The 19,210-nt window shown below is 41.5% G+C and overlaps 1 protein-coding gene across 2 annotated transcripts in view; it reads right to left on the reverse strand.

Moving 5' to 3' along the window:
• SLCO3A1 (solute carrier organic anion transporter family member 3A1) overlaps window positions 1-19,210 on the reverse strand; it is a 745,165-nt gene that overhangs the window by 61,508 nt on the left and 664,447 nt on the right. For both annotated transcript variants that reach the window (XM_078683157.1, XM_078683156.1), the window contains one exon: window positions 5,426-5,490. In XM_078683157.1, the coding sequence (XP_078539283.1) occupies window positions 5,426-5,490 (65 nt within the window). The remainder of the gene's footprint in view (window positions 1-5,425; window positions 5,491-19,210) is intronic.

The following is a 19,210-nucleotide window of genomic DNA, read 5'->3' on the forward strand; positions in this document are numbered from 1 at the left end:
AATGTTGAGATCTGTAAGTGGGGTGTTTAGTCATAAGTACCATTTGGACAATCCTATAGGTGCTAACACCAGCATGTTGTTAGACGCTTCCTTTCCTCCTATTTCAAGGCTCTGTCTCAGAAAAGACAGCACACCATATTTATCTCCATTTGAATCATGGACCAAATCTACATGAACACCCCATAACCTGTGTAAAATCATGATCAAGGGCACCTACAAGCAGCACAGGTCAGCTGTGAAATGTATGAGCATTGATGTCAACTGGCTTGGATTATGTGAGGGCCTAGTCGTCAATTGCAGCCTGTCAAAAGTTCCCATTTATGGTGGCTGATTTGACTCAGTTCTATTCACTATGCAGGTTGTAAATAGAAAGTCAATATAAGATTATGGTTTTGTCAGTTTGTGGCGATTTACAGCCTTTTCCAATGTTTGAGGCATTCTTGTCAGGCTCTGATGATGTCACATTAGCTCAATGCTGTCAATTAGAACAATGCATGATGGTACTTTTTTGCTTGTTGCCATCATAGTGATAACAAAACACATCCAGCGCAGACAGGCCATTATCTTAAAACGGTCTGATTTTACAAAGTGCATGGGGCCCCATCGTAATTATCCAGTTGTGACTCATAAGGTGTCAAACAGTAAAAGGTATTTAGCAATGTAGCTTTTTTTTGTGATGTCTTTTCTTATCACATGGTCCCAGTCTACCTCCAGTGGTCCAGGGCTACCAATAAGAAGAATCTGTCCTTAATTTGGAACCACAGTTGCCATTACCTCCCATCTTTTTGTGGGCACATCTATATCCAATAAAATAACTTTATCTGATGTAAGCCTCTATCCTTTGAATGACCTGTGGCCCATTAAGCATACTATTCCAACGGTTAGCCTACATAAGTTGAGGCTAATTATACTGAGCCACACTCAGCATCCATTAAGTGCCATCTTGCACAATACTAAGAGGCAATCGGTACGCAGTCTCTGCATACTGTTACAATGTGAAAATGTATGAATTTCCTTCTACTCCACCTTCATTTTTATATTCTTCTTTCCTTTATCCAGATTCACTGGTTTTGTGGCCATTTGATAGCCCCATATTTCAATATCACACATTCACATATTCCAATGCTCTCGGATGCTGACCACGTATCCCTTAAATCACTCTAGCAAAGCATTTCCACACAACTTAATTTATACCATATCACTAAAAACTATTGAAATCTTGTTAGTAAGCCTGTATTCTTCCCTTCAGATTAACATCACAGAGGGTCCTACTAAAACCAAGAGTGTGGAGTTAGCAGGTGTTCCAAGGAGAACCCTGGGGTTCCACTGACAAATGTGGAATTACCAAGTGTACGGTAATGCAGGATCTGGTGAGTTTGGTCATTCCCCGGGGTTTCTAGCTGTTTTGAAGAACTGTAATCTCAGAGCGAATCAGGTGTGAGATGTTTCTGCAGACATAATAATACTGATGAACACCGTAACTCTTGATTCCGGGCCCAATTAAATTAACTTGCCATTCATAATGACGGTCTCAAAATCCCAACCAGTGCATTTTTTTGCCTCATTTTGCTTTTGGAATGTACAATTCGTCTTAACAAACTACATTGTGTGGCTCTGTTTTTACTTCAAGGCCAACTATTATGGAGATTGACAGTGTGGAAAGTAGGATATGCCCTTGCATGTAGCCAGGCTGTGCAGTCACTTCATGCCTTTAAGTCTATGCCCGACTAAGCAACCTTCTCCTCTTTCCCACATCTTTGTGCTGTGCAGTAGTCATCTCTGTTACTGTGTTGGGAGTGAGTTTCAGCTAAGAGCTCTTTCTCCAACAATAAACTTATCTTCGTGATTGTGGCCATATCTGATCTGTCATAATTAGTCGCTCAGTTGTCATTTATTAAGTTGTCGACATTCTCTGTAGTGGAACCATTTGTTCCAATGCTCTTTAATAAGGCAACTTTCATGCAACTTTCACGCACTTCTACACAAGCACAATTTGCAGTACTTTTCTATCTTCTGTGTTAAATAATATAGAAATTCTGAAAACTAAAGGTGAGTTTACCAAACTGAATACAAACGTTTTATATATATATATATATATATTCACTGACAAAACCATAGGTTTCAGACGTGTTATAGTTAGGAATTAGCATTTAAAAAACCTTTGAAATTAACCGAAAAAACTATAGGTTTCAGACATGTTATAGTTAGGAATTAGCATTTAAAAAACCTTAGTTTGGGGAGTGGGGGGGGGGGTCTTTCGCCTGGTTGGCATATGTAACACCTCTTGTTTGTCAATTTTTTCTGCCTTTTTTTTACATATGTTTTGCTGATGACATGAGAACGTTGACATAAACGCAAAGACAAGTAATGGTTTCAAACATTTATTCTCACGTTGAACCTTCACTACATGTCCCTTGTTGCATCCCAGAACATGTCATTCAGTGATGTAGCGAAACTTGAGGGGGGCCTCCTCCTACAAAATACATGATAGGGCCCCCCACCGTACTCACTCAGGAGCTCTTAGGTGAGGGTACTGTGCTGAGGCGGGCCCCTGGAGCTCAGGGTCTCTAGCACGGCAGGGGCCTTTGTAAAGCCACTGTTCACAATGTGTGTGCGACTATGATTTCCAGTCACTGTGGCTAGTCCCCTTTCCAGGGCACATTAGTCCGCACACATGTATTGTGCAGAATGGTACAAACAAGTGATCTGAACACCAGTGGGGGTGAGTAGAGTTACCTCCCCCTAGAGATGTCAAGACAATGGAACCAGGCCTTGAGCAGGCCAAAGGTTTGCTCGACAATATTGAGTGTCTTGCTGAGTGTCTGGTTGTAGGCCTTCTCTGGTTCAGTCTGAGTGTGTGCATGTGGGGTCATTACCCACAGCTGAAGCCCATAACCTTGATCAGCTGAGTGTGAAAAGAAAGGACAAGTGTAAATGGTTTTGATCACTGTTCCAGATACATTCAAGTCCTTGTATGATTTGTGTAGTGAAATTGTCATGCACATTTCGTACTTATTTTCACATTATGTGTTACTCAGACAGGTGGTCATAGGTTTATACATGTCTCTTCCATTATTCTATGTAATAGCAAATGGTGAGCAGAGACTGATACATTATACACTTCTACATCCTGACTGTCATGTTGATCCAGTAGCTTTCTGTTAAGGCCATTTGGAGATGTTCCTGACCACTCTATGGTATGTGCTCATACTACATGTGTGAAGTGACAGATTGGGGATCAGATATTTAGCTAGTTGATGCTCCCTAGGTAGGTAGTGACGTAGCAGAAATGCCTTACACTGACACATCCATATGTCCATGGTAAACCACAGATGATGGTAATCTACATGACATTGGCAAAGACATTTAAGTGTAGAGTATTAGCCAGTGCAGTAGATTAATAGGTGCATATCAAAGTGGCACATTGTAGTCTATCCGATGATTGCCATTGTTTCCACTATATGCAAATGACCCATGGACCCTGGTAATTTTAGAGTGCCACTCTGTAGTGCAGCAAGGCACCTTTCTGCACTGCACTAGGTCACTGAGAAAGGGCAGTAGTGCACAATAATGAGGCCATACAGCACATTTTAGGTCATTCAGCCTATACTTGCCAACATGCGTAGTGCAGCCATGAGCTTTAACTGTTGAGAGTTGTTGGTAGATCTGACAGTTTTTAGCTGGAGCCTTGCTACAATCAGGTTTAGCAGCTGTACAAAGGTCTCCCTCCTAAGCCAATAATAGGTGATTACCTCGTCCTCCTTGAAACTAATTAGAGAAGTATGCTGCTGACAGATGTGCTCCCTTCTCTTGCGTTGCTGGCAGGGGTGGTGGGTTGTGCTCATCCCCTTGCAACTCTAAGCTGCAAAATTAGCACCTCCATGGCATAGCTGAGCTTGCCAAACTATTTTGAGTTGCTTTTTTTTATGTACCAGAGCCCATGCATCATTTCCTATGGCTGGGTTGCCGACGCGCAGAGAATTTGATACATTTCATGCTCTGCGCTCCACTTGCCAATGATGCGTTACTTTTGCCAAAACTCAAAAGTATCACTGCATTAGTTTTACATTGTAAATATAGATGGAACACCTACCTTGCACATATTAATACTTACGAGACACAGTCGTTTCAGGCGCAGGAGCATTTTGACACAGGACTCCTAAAAGTGATGCATCAGCCTAGATACGTCACCTTGTAAATGTGGAGTACTGATTGCACCGCCATAGCATCAAAAATGTTGATGCATTGGCAGCAGAAGCTTCATGTAAATAAGCCCAGCAGTCTTTAAACCAAATATCTAGGCTAACTGTTTGCACTCTACTCACTATCACTGTAGCATTTGAAATGCAAATATGCAGTACTCTCCTGGATAGCAGACACAGCATGATTTCTGCCCTAGGTAAAGCTGTGCATGTCTGATGGTCAGAACTGAAACTGCAGACCCATTGGATATCTACAATTTGAGATTTTTGCTGCAGTGATTCCAAGAGTTGGGGGCTGTGTTGCAGTTGAAAATGCACATATTCATACACTCACTGTAATGGGGACATATGAGACGCCCTATGGGGTGAGTCACCCAATCAAATGGATACTAAAATAAATTGCCTTGGAATCCAAGTACCTGAAATGACTTACCATGATTTACTACATTCTCCTTGGCTAGGAATAACAATCCTTTTAGCAGTAAAAACAACAACAGTTTTTTGCTCATGAGACTGAAAGGGGGGCTCATGATTAAACCTAAAAACCTACCTGGAGATTTTTACTGACTTCTATGACACATTGTATTGCTATAAATTTGAAAACTTACTTCTCAAGTTGCAAACACTTTAAGGCACCAGAGGCATACCTCTACATTCAATGCAGTGCATAATGCACAGGAAAATATTTTGTTTATACAAATTAGTGATTTCAGGTCCATTAAAATGCGAATATTCCTCAGACTTTCACGTAGCTGTCATTGAATAGGATAAATAATTTCCAATGTCCTTGTTCATGAATTGCCAAAATTAATTTAGTAAATTTGTGCATAGATAATCTTAATAGCCTATTAAAAAGATAGCAGTTCCCCGCTGTTATGGCAGGTCAGTAATGCATTAAGCCAGCCTCTCTTTTTTTGGACGTGAATGTCATTTCACAAGAAGCACTCAAGCGACTACGGACGTGCAGATTTAAATCCAAGATTAATGCATCCATAATTGGATTCATGCCAATTAAATGGCAAGAATGGTAAAAACTAAATGTCACATTTCCAATAAATAATGTTCGCCTTTTAGAGTGGATATTATAGATAGCTTTAAAGTCGTCACTACAAGGATAAAACTTGAAATGGAACAAAACCTTTATCTAAAGCAGTTAATTCGACGGTACTTTTGAAAACTCTATTATACTTTTTTATTTTAAATGTAAAAGAAATTCCACATACCTATCAAACGGAGAAGCAGGAATAAAACCCCCAAAGCGTAGGACTTGAGTTCGGGACTCACTGCCCTGCACAAGAACAAAAAAGAGAGAAATGGATTCCTATCGTACTGCTTAATTAACAGGCCCATCATCAATACTTTATTGCCAATCACAATAGCACTGTCAGCTCTTACGGAAATATTTAATTGTCTTCCCCTTTCTGCAGAATGGAACACAATTGCTCATTTTTATGAATTAAACCTTCAGAAGCGTCCCTTACCTGTTGAGAACATTAGCAAAGCGTGTCACTGTAAAACCTAGTCCACTCCTCCAACATGTCATCACTTATTGCACATTCCTTTTGAAACTTCACGCTCTAGTTGACAGAACACTCTAGTGACTCAATCCAAATATGCTGTGAGTGAAATGTCTGAATGAAAAGGCTTTGTTGCCAGGAGAAATGTTCTACCATGTCTCACTAGCCCCGCAGCAATGCTGGCTTGGTGTGATATATGTAACATGTAGACACAGCATGTTTCAAAGAGGATTTGTTCCTGCTCTCTGAGTTAGAATATATGTGTTCAATGCGAAAACTGTCTGGGTAATTGCTCTCTAGCTCTGAATCGAAGTGACCTATATTTATCTCAACATGCTGTGAAAACACCCATCTTTTTATTCTGGTTGAGTATTAAACTATCCTTTTTTTGAGATTTGAAGTTATATCCTATTGGAACAGAAAGTGCCTTTAGGTGACAGAATAACAATCCTCACCTGGTTCAAAAATCTTATGTCGCTTTAAATTATGATGTTAGAAATAAATTCTATAAAAACACAAACTGACAGATAACCTTTTAAGCAGATCATTTCACCTTTGTATGATCAATAAATATTACCAAATTTATAATTTGCAAGATGTCTTCCTATATTAGAGAAATGAGATTTAAAATGTACAAAACCCTGCATGTTGCTTACCAGTTAGCATGAAGACATCAATAGCGAGTGCATGCCATCTTGTTGATTTCCAGCTCTTTTATTTTTATTTCCTGACCTCGTGTCAACAAATCCTTCAAAAAAGTACAATAAGAAGTACCAAAAGAAAGTAGTCTACGAACGAGGTCCATTCAGCCATTAGCTTTCATGCACTTTTCATTGTTTGCCTTTACTTGGATGAACTGCAAATCAAATCTATGGCATTTTGTGGATGGCAGTATTGTCAATTTTGAGTTTCCAAGAGGTTTTGGTGATGAATAAAGGAGTCCATTTGTTTGACAACTGGTGTATGTTCGTTGATGTGCTGACACTACAACTTTTTTATAGCTGATTTATGGCTTTTTACTTTAGAAGAGTATGCTCGTTGGATGCCTAAGCCTGTCATAAAGACATAGTGCAATTCACTAATTGCCCTTGCTCATTAATTTGTTTTACTTTTCCACCATGATAGGCTGTTGCTGGATTTATGGCTTTCATGTTTGCAAGCTAAAGAGGTGTGCCCACACTTTGTAATGATGCAATGGAAATGCTGTCTGTGAGCCCACAGTATCTATATGTTACATTTTTCTGTTCTTTTTTTAAAAAGAAAGCTTCATCATCTAACTTCTTCTCATACAACTCTTCTTATTGGACAAGAGCCACACTCTGAAATTGTCGAGCAAAGGGATATGTCTCCCAGCTGCTGCTGTACCCCCTGATTTTTATCAAGCTTGTTCATGATGGGATTTTTTTTCAAGGACAGTTGTGATCAACACAGATAACAACCAATCAACATAGCCAAACACTTCCCCTAACAAGAAGCAAGACCGATTGGCTTTTCCAAAATTTGCTAATACAATGTTGTTACATGCTTGGATTTTGATTAGCAATCGTACAGTATAGCATTTAATTTGTACTCAAGTGAGGCTCTTTCAATTATGAGTTCTTCTACAAACCTTCCAGTTACCGGTATCTTCTTTATTAGAGGATAGAGGCTAAGGGTGTCATCCACAGAAACTTCTTCCATGAAAGTGTAACTAGCAACTCAGAAATAGATCAAGATTAAGCTATCCTTGAGTTTTCAAACTGGGTCCAGGTTTCAAAGATTCTCAAATGCAACAAGTGAATTCAGTAAAGAATGCTTGAAGTTATGAAAAAGATCTAGGAATAGAAGGGACTGTGGCTATGAAACCAAGATATATAACTCTCAGGGTAATAATGCAGGATCTTTCAGATGGTTCTTTGGTAGAAGGATTTGTGCATACCACATTTTAATAAGTAACTGCTCTCAAAGATACAATCCCTAAGGGTGAAGGCACAACACTAGATTATTGAATTGATATAAGGGAGTCAACTCCGTCCTCCTACTCACAACCCTTCAGCGTCATTAAACAATACAAGTCACATTAGTCTTAATTCTGTGTAAGGAGAACCCAGCCACTGTTGCAGATAGGGAGGAAACTTGTACAGACCTCTGATCCCCATTGAAAGGCATCAGTCCAAGCAACACAAATGCACGGAATATTAAAAACCCTCCAGGCACAAGAATCTCTAGCTCTCATCAGGACGAGGAATATTGTACAGAAGCTATCTATCACTCCATTATTTTTCCTTATGTCACAGCCTAAGGTGAGCTTAGAGTTTGACAATCTCACTCACAGCCACTGAAAAGATCAGAAATAGTGAAAGCAGTAATGTGTCTAACTCCAACTTTTCTCATATTGCCACTAACTGTGTGTAGAGTAGAAAAAACGATCCCACCCCAGTCTGTGAGACACTAGGTTGAAAGGTTGTTCCATTGTTATGGTAAGTGTTGACGTGATCCATAACAATCAAATGTCATAAATTCCAACAATGAAACTGGAAGGTCCTGGCAGTGTGTGTAACCACTCACGGAACAGGGAGTGCTTTTCTGCAAGCTCCTTTTCAGTTCTTGATCACAGACTCTTTCAAAATAGGGACACTCTTCAGATTAAGCTTGAAAGTATCTGCATTGATCTTTTTTGTTTTGATATACTTTCCATAGGACTGGACATGCAGGTATCTGCTTGGGAATGTCATCTGCTTTCACTTCTGACCAGGTCTTTCATCATGTAAACATCTTCCATGAGTTAGTTGGTCAGTTCCATAACATATTATTTAAATCCAACCTTTATACTAATAATGTTATTGTTCAAACACCCAAAACCATCACATGGCAATGTGCTCATCCATCCACATGAGATAAAGGGGCAAGGAGTATTTGGTGGTGGAGTCAAGACTACGAAGTCTTGGTATTTGGCAACCCAACATTTAGCAGTGCTAACCATAAGCTTCTGAGAAATCTTTGGGCAGTGGCACTTATTATTTCACAAATTATGCATTGAATGTTTCAGCAGTAAGCTTGGGACCTGAATATCATTATGGACTGGAATAGCTCCACACTCCTATTCAATCGAAATGTATGTAACATAATTTGCCAACTTTAAGTTGACAATGTTTTTTAGTTTTTGTGGAGGGACAGCATTTAGGAATGCTTCAACGGGACTTCACAGGGAAGCCATTAGCCCTGATTACTGGGATATATAGCGACAAAAGCATCCAATGGGAATCTGAATTACTTTGCTATGAGGACTTCATAAAACAATAATTTTCCCTGATTAGCACAATTTACAATCTTTGTACTATCCATAGGAATCTTGGCTTCTGCACATGTATTGTGGAGAAAATATCATTTTTACAGGTAGAATGTCTTTTTCTGACAAAGTTGCTCATCTCTGGCTCCTGTACTATCTCAGTCTGGGCTGAGAGGAACGAGCCGGCATGTCAGAAGATTTTGTGGGCCCAAGTTAAAATTGTGCTGCCTGGCCTAGATGTCATCAAGACGTGTTTTTAAGTAAGGAAATGCCCTAATATAAAATAGAAAATAGGCATCTATAATATCAGGCACCATCTATGGGTTGTAAGTATCTTACCTGTCTTGAATCAACACGAAAGGCATGTTTCTAGTGCTATAACTAGATTTTGCAGCAGGAGCACAAGTTCTTAAACAAGTAAGGCATCTGGGAATGTTGTTCTCTATGATCACTCCTCAAGAAGCCAGTTTTAGCTGGAAGGCTACTGTAGTAGAATGAAGAGTGCTCCCTCAAACGTGCCTGCAGTACATTTATTGCACTCAAAAAGGAAAACTGGGAGGATTGAGAAGTACCCTAACATTAATCTAATGTGACCCTGAGCCAAACCTTATTTTAACACTCACTTTATCTTCATCATTACCTAGTCGTAACCCTGATCCTTACACTAAGTCTGGCTTTACTGTTACCGTTTACCTTTCATCTAAATTTGAACCTAGGCATCTACCTAACCCAAATCCTGACCCAATACATCATATTATCATGATAATTTATATTTTGTATCCATTTTTTACTTAGTTGTTACAAGTTTCTTTTTTTTACTTACATTTTTGCTTTGGAAATGCAATGGCAGATTTACACATAAATTCAAAACAGAATCGTGCAGTTGCACACCTGTGTTTGGGGTTATTATTATGGGTTATGCAGAGTTGTTAAAACGTTTTTAGAGGTATGTAAAGAAATTGCGTGCTACTCCCCGTGTATGGGAAAAAGACCCTGGCTTCCCATTTATTTAAATGCAACAATGGACTGTGGGAACACCCACAGTTGAGGGGTGCACAGCTAGTGGACAAATGTCTCAAAACAAACTAGGTGTGTCCAAATTTAAACACTATACACAGATGCTCAAAGGCAAAAAGGTTTTATACAATTATCAGATTTAGTATCAACAAGTTTCAACAAAAATATAAATACATGATTTCAAGCATTATATGCATGCCAATAATCATTTGATATTCAAAACACTATTGCTAATATTACTATGTGTAATTATTCATGAAAGGATAGCATTATACATAAACATGTGAATGCGTAGCAACAATAATATCATCAAAAATCCCAATGCATTTCGGGTTCATGATTGGAACCCTTCGTCAGGGGAAATCAATTCCATAGGTAAAGCTGTCTTCCCAAGATGGATGGAATCCACAGTAATCTAAAACACAACAATATGCAGTAAGTCTACTGCATCAAATGTAGGATTTGCACTCAAAATAGTGACTGAATGTGCAAAATAAGAAGAGAGAAGAAAAAGTGGAGGGTACTGTGTGATTGCAAGTCAAAGGAACGGGGGCGTATTGCCAAAAATAACCTCGAAGAAGTGTGTTGCTTAGGTTATAATAAGTGATAAAGATACCGTGTCCCAAACTGTAAAGCATAGTGCTGGGCTTGCCTGATAAATTGCTCGTAGCTACTAAGTTTCATTACCTTGATGGCGCAGAGGAATATAAAATGTCCTTGTGCTTCAAAAACGGTCTGTGAAATATAAACGTTACCGTTGTTGAAATGCAGGTTAGGCAGGAATGAGAGAAACGAGCAAGAATGCGTTAAGCGCTTACCTGCAACCATAAACTCTTCTCGTTCGTCGATGCTCGGGATTTACACATAAAACATGTATCCAGCCTACACAATTGCACATTACAGAATGTCAATATTTTTTTAAAGCAAGGATATAGTAGTTTATCATGATAAGGACATATGCAGTTATTACGACTCTAGAAAATGTAGCGAAATCCGCTAAAAAAAACCACAGATATCCCATCTACCCGCTTTACAGTCTACATCAACTCTATGCACTATAAGGTGGACAGTACATCTGCAACTTTTTTTTTGATGGATGTCTTGCTTCCACCAAACTGTAAGTAATACATATAGTGGGGGAATCCACTGAGGCCATGAAGTACCAATGTAAGTTGAGACTTTACTTCCCACCCAAAAGGAAAATGCTACTTACCCAGTATGCATCTGTTCTTGGTATGTAGAACTGTAGAGTTACATGCTGTGCCTAGCTCGCCATCTGGTGTTGTGTCCGGATGTTTGCACTGCCGGAATGCCTGAGTTTGATACTGGATTGTCTTTATGTGGTGAAGCGAAAGCGACAAATAGCTGTTCTGTCCTTTCTATATAGTAAAGAATTGCTCTTTTCACATCTAAAGTGTGTAAAACACGTTCTGCCACAGAATCTGGTTGAGGGAAAACACAGGCAACTCAACAGATTGGTTGATATGAAAGGCAGAAATGACCTTTAGTAGAAATTTTGGGTTGGGTTAGTCGGGAGAACCACTTTGTTTTGATGTATTTGTAGGAATGGTTCTTCTATAGTTAGTGCCTGAAGCTCGCCCACTCTCCTCAAAGATGTGATAGCTATGAGGAAAGCCATCTTGCATGTAAGAAATTGTATTTCTCATCTATGCAATGGTTCAAAGGGAGGACCCATTTGCCTGGTGAGTACAATGTTGAGATTCCACATTGGAGCAGATGGAAGCCTTGCAGGAATGATTCTCTTAAGTCCCTCCATAAATGCTTTAATGACAGGCACTCTAAAAAGAGACAGATGTTGTCTGTTTTGTAGGTATGTAGCTATTGCAAAAAGATGTAAGCGTATGGAAGAGTACGCTATATTGGAACGCTGCAGATGTAGTAAATAGCAAATGATGTTTTTTAAGTGAACTATTCAGAGGATATATTCGATCAGTATTACAGTATATCACAAATCTCTTACACTTTGCTGCATAGCATGTTCTTGTGGTAGGATGTCTAGCCTCTTTGATAATGTTCATGCAATCTGGAAGAATAAGGTAGCCACACTCCAAGATGTTAAGTACCAGATTGCAAGGTTTAGATGGCTGGGATCTGGATGTCTTATCTCTCCACGGCTCTGAGAGAGCAGATTGTGAGTGAGGTGTAGTTACTGGTGACGAACTACTGAGATCTCTAACGAGTTTGTGAACCAGGGTTGTCTGGTCCATGTGGGAGCAACTAGGACTAATGTTAGGGATGCCTGTCTGAGCTTCTGAACCACTAGGGGAATGAGTGGGAGAGGTGGAAAAGTGTAGGCAAAATATCCCTGACCACTTCATCCATAGTGCATTACCCTTGGACAATTGGTGTGGATGTCTGGATGCAAAGTTTGGGCATTTTGCGTTTAGATTTGTGGTGAACAGATCTATGTCTGGAAATCCCCACATTTGTAAGAATGGGAGGAGAACTTGAGGGCGGAGTTCCCATTTGTGGATCTGTTGTCTTTGACGAGTAACCAGATCTGCACTCTGATTGTTTACTCCTGGAAGGTGTTCTGCAAGGAGAAACATTCTGTGATGTATGGTCCATGTCCAGATGGATGGTGCTAGCTGTGATAGCTAGAGAGAGTGTGTCCCACCGTGTTTCTGTATGTTGTACATTGCTGTCATGTTGTCTGAATGGATCAGGACGGCTTTGCCTACGAGATGAACTTGAAACGCTTTTAACGCTAGAAAGATCACTAGCAGCTCTAGATGATTTATGTGAAGCTGCTTTTGCTGCATGCTCCATATGCCCTGAATTGAATGCAGCTGGAGATGAGCTCCTCAACCAGTAAGCGATGCGTCTGCTGTTAGCACTATCTGTGGTACCGGGTCGATGAAGGGCCGCCCCTTTGAAAGGTTTTGTGTATTCCACCACTGCAGAGAGCAATGTGTGTGGCCGTCCACCAACACCAGATCTGATAAGTGACCCTGAGCCTGGTTCCATTGACATGCTAAACATTCTTGGAGAGGACGCATTTGAAGTCTTGTGTAAGGTACAATTAGGATGCAAGACGCCATTATTCCTAGTAATTGCTTGAACACTCAAGCTGGTAACAAATGTTGGGGCGAAACTGATAGATTAGAGTCTGCATGTTGCAGATTCTGGCTGGATTGAGCCATACTAGAGCTTTTTGAGTGCTTATTGTGGCTCCTAGATACTTCTGTATGTTGGATGGTTGTAGATGAGACTAGGTCAGGGTTATGGTGAACCAAGTTTGTGGAGAAGCTGCACCGTTTTGTAAGTGTGGCGAGGCAGCTTTGTTGCAAGTCGGCTTTTATGAGCCAGTCTTATAGATATGGGAATACGTGAATTTATTGTCTTTTTACATGAGCTGCGACTACTGCCAAGCACTTTGCGAAAACCCTTGGTGTGGTAGTTACTCCGAATGGGAGGACCTTGAATTGATAATGCTGATCCTCTACCAGAAGCCTGAGGTATTTCTGGTGAGCAGGGTGTATGACAATATGGAAATAAGTGTCCTTTAAATCCAGAGTGGATAGAAAGTCACCTTGTTGAAGTAGTGGGAGCACTTGCTGAAGTGTGACCATGTGAAAATGGTTCAACTGAATGAGACCCATCCTTTTTAAGAATTAAGAAGTACAGGGAGTATACCCCGGTCCCTTGGTAATATAAGGGGTTTAGCTCTATAACATGTTTTTCCAACAGAGAAAGTAACTCCTGTCTGAGGAGGGTGATATGTTCTTGTGATATTGTATATGTTCTTGGAGATATATTTGGGGGAATGTCTGTAAGCTCCAGGCAGTAACCATATTGGATAATTTTGAGTACCCAGTTGTCTGAGGATATTGAATTCCAGACAGCTAGGAAATGTGAGAGACATCCCCTGAGAGGAGTGGAATCTTTGGATGGTGCCTGAAGAGACTCACTGTTTGTTTGCAGGGGAAGTGTGTGTGGAGTTGCCTCTACCTCTTCTCTTCCTGTTGTTTCCTCTAAAGCCCCCTCGAAAGTAGCCTCTTGATGAGGGTGATTGATTATTACCTTTGTAAGAGGTGGAGGGAGTTTCTTTGGATACAGTCTTGGAGCCACCCCTGTAAAAGGAGCGATGAAGGAACCACCTATTTGTAGATGAATGCAAATCCCCCATGGACTTTGCGACTTCTGTGTCTTTTTTTGTTTTTTCCAGCGACGGTATCAACTGCTGGGCCAAAGAAATGTTCTTTATCAAATGGTTGATTGAGAATGGAGGTTTGCAATCCTGAAATTCTCAACCAAGCATGCCTGCGTAATAGTACGCTAGTGTTTACTGCACAAGCTGCTGTCTAGTGCACATCTGATGGAAGTATTAGTAATGAGTTTGCCTTCCTGGATAAGATCATTAGCTTTAGTCTTATGCTCGTCAGGGGGAAATAGCATGAGCTTTTCTATCTCAACGCAATGAGCCCTGTCGTTCAGGGCCAAGAAGGCTTGTGTATTAGAAATGCGCCAATGATTGGCCGCTTGGGGAACTACTTTTTTGCCCGAGGCATCAATTAGGTTTGACTCCTTTGTCAGGAGGAGGGGCCTCGCCCGGGGTTTGTGAGTTAGATCTCTTACGTACGTTGGAAACCACAAGAGAGCGGTTTGTGAGTTAGCTCTCTTACGTATGTTGGAAACCACAAGAGAGTCTAAGCGCAACTGACCGTTGATGTAAGTGGATCAATAGTTGCAGGCTTATACTTTTTTCTCCACTCAGGTGTGATTATTCTTGCCCTTACAGGATCTTTGAAAATGTCAGCTGCGTGCTTTAACATGCCTTTAAGCATTATCAGTGTATGAGTGGTTTTTTGAGTGGAATTTAGGGTCTCAAATAGAAAGTCCTCTTCTGATGGCTCCTTATGTAGCTTCACCCCGTGATATTGAGCAGCTCTGTTAAGTAGCTCATTATATACAATGTTATCATCAGGTGGCGAAGGTGTGGACGGATATTGATCAGGGTCATTATCCGTGTTTGGGTCAGTGTGATAATCCTCCCAGGGGTCATTCCCGCCATCCTGTGGGTGAGATGATAGTGGTGGTCAATTTCTCGGTGCAATAAGTAAGTTGGGATGAGTAGGGGAATGAGGTGAAATGTAAGGTGGAGAAGGGTTAGTAACCACACTTTTCCTTTTGAGAGGAATGTGGTAGTCCTCTAGCTGGTCTTTTTTATGTTTTTTTGGAAGGGTGGCATGTATAGGTCCTGTTTCTGGGTGTATCACCAGCTTATTCTGCTTCAGATCCGATGGCGTTGCATCGGGTCGAGGCTCTTAAACAGAATGTCTTTGTCTTTACTCGCCGGTGTTGGCATCAAAGGTGTCTTTGTCCTTACTTGCCGGTGTTGGCGTCAAAGGTTGCGATTCCAAAGCTTTCGGTGCAGAGGGTGGAATTTTGGATACTGATGGGACCCGCACAGAGAGATGGTTCAGTTTGGCTTTCGATGCCGAAGGTGTTGGTTGGTCACTGATATGGGGCCAACTTGAGCCCGAGCCGGAAGGCTTTTCTTTGCGTTTCGATGCCGAGGGAGTGGTGCTGTCCTTGGCCCAAAGACAGAGGAGGGACCAGAGCCTTATTCTTTGTTTGATGAGGGGCCAAGGGGGTATCATTGAGTCGGCGTAATCCTGCTCCTCTTCTTCCATGTCGGAGTCGGCTTCGGCGAGGGAGATATATTCTTCTTCTACCTCAGCTCCTTGAGCGTGATGTTCTGTGTTGGAATCTTAACCGAGGCTGTCCGGTGCAAAGCTGGTTTGATGTTGCATCTTGTGACGTCAAGCCAGATGGTCACAAAGCGTCTTCTTCAATCAAAATGATTGGCACGCGTTGGAGTCTTTCGCGTCGTGTTCTGGGGACAGGCAGAGGCTGCCCACTTTGTGCAAGTCGGTGCGTGGAAACTTAGCACGACACCCAGGGCAAAACTTGAAGGGAGTCCGTTCCATCGACTGCTGGTGCTGTCGGCGCGGGAATGCCCAACGGCCTGCCACGAGTTTTCCGATTGAAGTTGTCTTGAGTTCATGCGAAACGTGTAGAATAGGAAATCGCGATCGATAACAATACTGTCGAGGATAGTGAAATGCGCGTCGAAGGGGTGCGAGAAACGGTGCAGACCGGAGTGAGGCAATAAACATCCGAACCCGATTGCAGAAAAGAACAATTTAACAATGGAGGCGATGCCCATGCACACTATCACCGAAAGGAGGAGTCACATACCTTGTGACTGGAAAAACATCTTCGAAGAAAGTGCAGACATCTGGACCCAACACCAGAGGGCGAGCTATGCACAGCATGTGATCTACAGCTCACATGCTCGAACATGATGATACAAAATAATGAGGTGCTTTAGTGAATTTTATGTTACAATTAATATAAATATATATATATACATATATGTGTATATATATACCTATATATAACATCCAAACCTTTGTTACAGCAATGCAAAAAGGCACTGACTCCGTGGGATTCAACAAAGAGGAATTTATTCACCCAACGATGACGGCTCCATATATATATGTATTACCTACTGGCGATAGCCAGTAGGTATATATAGTTAGGATTTTTTTCCTATGGGATTTTTGAAAATTCTATGTCGAATAACTTTGGCGTTTGAGGACAGAATTGGCTGATATTTTCAGGAAAATGGAACATTTTGTTTCTGAGCAGCCCCTAAAAATTTGGGGGGGTTTCGTCAAGGGGGGGCCGAGAAAAAAGGGGGGTCCCAAAACGTGTTTTTCCCATGCAATTTTCCATAGGGCGGTTGGCCTCACTTTTAGCCTGAACGGCTGAATGGATTTACACCAAACTTGGCAAAATTGTAGGGACTGGTAGCCCGATGTGCCTTTGCTATGTCTCAAGATATAGGCTCCAGTGGTTTTTACGAAAATTAACTTTGAAAAATATATATTGGGCTACATTGGGCTATATATATGTTGAAGCCCAAATGTAGCCCAATGTAGCCCAATGTAGCCCAAAGATGGCCATCAGAGACAAAAAAAAACAAATGTAGCCCAAATATCAGCCAGATGTAGCCCAACTATAGCCCAATGACAGAATGTCCCAGAGTGTTCTAAAGAACAACTAGAATGCTAACAGTCCTACTTATTACAAAGGTATGGCACACCTGAAGCCATCTTGATTGGAATAAAGTGGTAACTCTTAAAACATTTAATTTAAAAAGGAACAAAATGAGGGGGTTCATTTTGCCATAGAAAGTATGATTAGCGAATATATGACGAAATCCCGCATACCATCAGTCCGCAAAAAAAATCCCGCATGTACTATTAGGCCGCAAATTAAAATAACGAAAACTTTTAGAACGAATATGCCTTTAGCATACACTAAACAACTAAACTACCCTAAACCCTAAAACACTACCCCCAGCATGACCCTACACTACGCAAACAGTACAACACTACCCTAAACCCTAAAACACTACCCCCAGCATGACCCTACACTACGCAAACACTACAACACTACCCTAAACCCTAAAACACTACCCCCAGCATGACCCTACACTACGCAAACACTACAACACTACCCAAAACCCTAAAACACTACACCCCAGCATGACCCTACACTACGCAAACACTACAACACTACCCTAAACCCTAAAACACTACCCCCAGCATGACCCTACACTACGCAAACACTACAACACAACCCTAAACCCTAAAACACTACCCCCAGCATGACCCTACACTACGCAAACACTACAACACAACCCTAAACCCTAAAACACTACCCCCAGCATGACCCTACACTACGCAAACACTACAGCACTACCCTAAACCCTAAAACACTACCCCCAGCATGACCCTACACTACGCAAACACAACACTACCCAAAACCCTAAAACACTACACCCCAGCATGACCCTACGCTACGCAAACACTACAGCACTACCCTAAACCCTAAAACACTACCCCCAGCATGACCCTACACTACGCAAACACTACAACAGTACCCAAAACCCTAAAACACTACACCCCAGCATGACCCTACACTACGCAAACACTACAACACTACCCTAAACCCTAAAACACTACCCCCAGCATGACCCTACACTACGCAAACACTACAACACTACCCTAAACCCTAAAACACTACCCCCAGCATGACCCTACACTACGCAAACACTACAACACTACCCTAAACGCTAAAACACTACCCCCAGCATGACCCTACACTACGCAAACACTACAACACTACCCTAAACCCTAAAACACTACCCCCAGCATGACCCTACACTACGCAAACACTACAACACTACCCAAAACCCTAAAACACTACCCCCAGCATGACCCTACACTACGCAAACACTACAACACTACCCAAAACCCTAAAACACTACCCCCAGCATGACCCTACACTACGCAAACACTACAACACTACCCAAAACCCTAAAACACTACACCCCAGCATGACCCTACACTACGCAAACACTACAACACTACCCAAAACCCTAAAACACTACACCCCAGCATGACCCTACACTACGCAAACACTACAACACTACCCAAAACCCTAAAACACTACCCCCAGCATGACCCTACACTACGCAAACACTACAACACTACCCAAAACCCTAAAACACTACCCCCAGCATGACCCTACACTACGCAAACACTACAACACTACCCTAAACCCTAAAACACTACACCCCAGCATGACCCTACACTACGCAAACACTACAACACTACCCAAAACCCTAAAACACTACCCCCAGCATGACCCTACACTACGCAAACACTACAACACTATCCTAAACCCTAAAACACTACGCCCAGCATGACCCTACACTACGCAAACACTACAACACTACCCTAAACCCTAAAACACTAGCCCCAGCATGACCCTACACTACGCAAACACTACAACACAACCCTAAACCCTAAAACACTACCCCCAGCATGACCCTACACTACGCAAACACTACAACACTACCCTAAACCCTAAAACACTACCCCCTGCATGACCCTACACTACGCAAACACTACAACACAACCCTAAACCCTAAAACACTACCCCCAGCATGACCCTACACTAAACAACCACCACAACTCTACACTACACTAACACAACACTACACTACACAACACTACACTACACTACACAATCACTAACCCACGAAAAAATTAACACAAACCCACTTACCTCTCTCGTCATCGTGGTTTTCACAACGCAAATGCATT

The sequence above is a fragment of the Lissotriton helveticus genome, chromosome 3_1, assembly GCF_964261635.1.
Source record: "Lissotriton helveticus chromosome 3_1, aLisHel1.1, whole genome shotgun sequence".
In the NCBI taxonomy this organism is placed as follows: domain Eukaryota; kingdom Metazoa; phylum Chordata; class Amphibia; order Caudata; family Salamandridae; genus Lissotriton; species Lissotriton helveticus.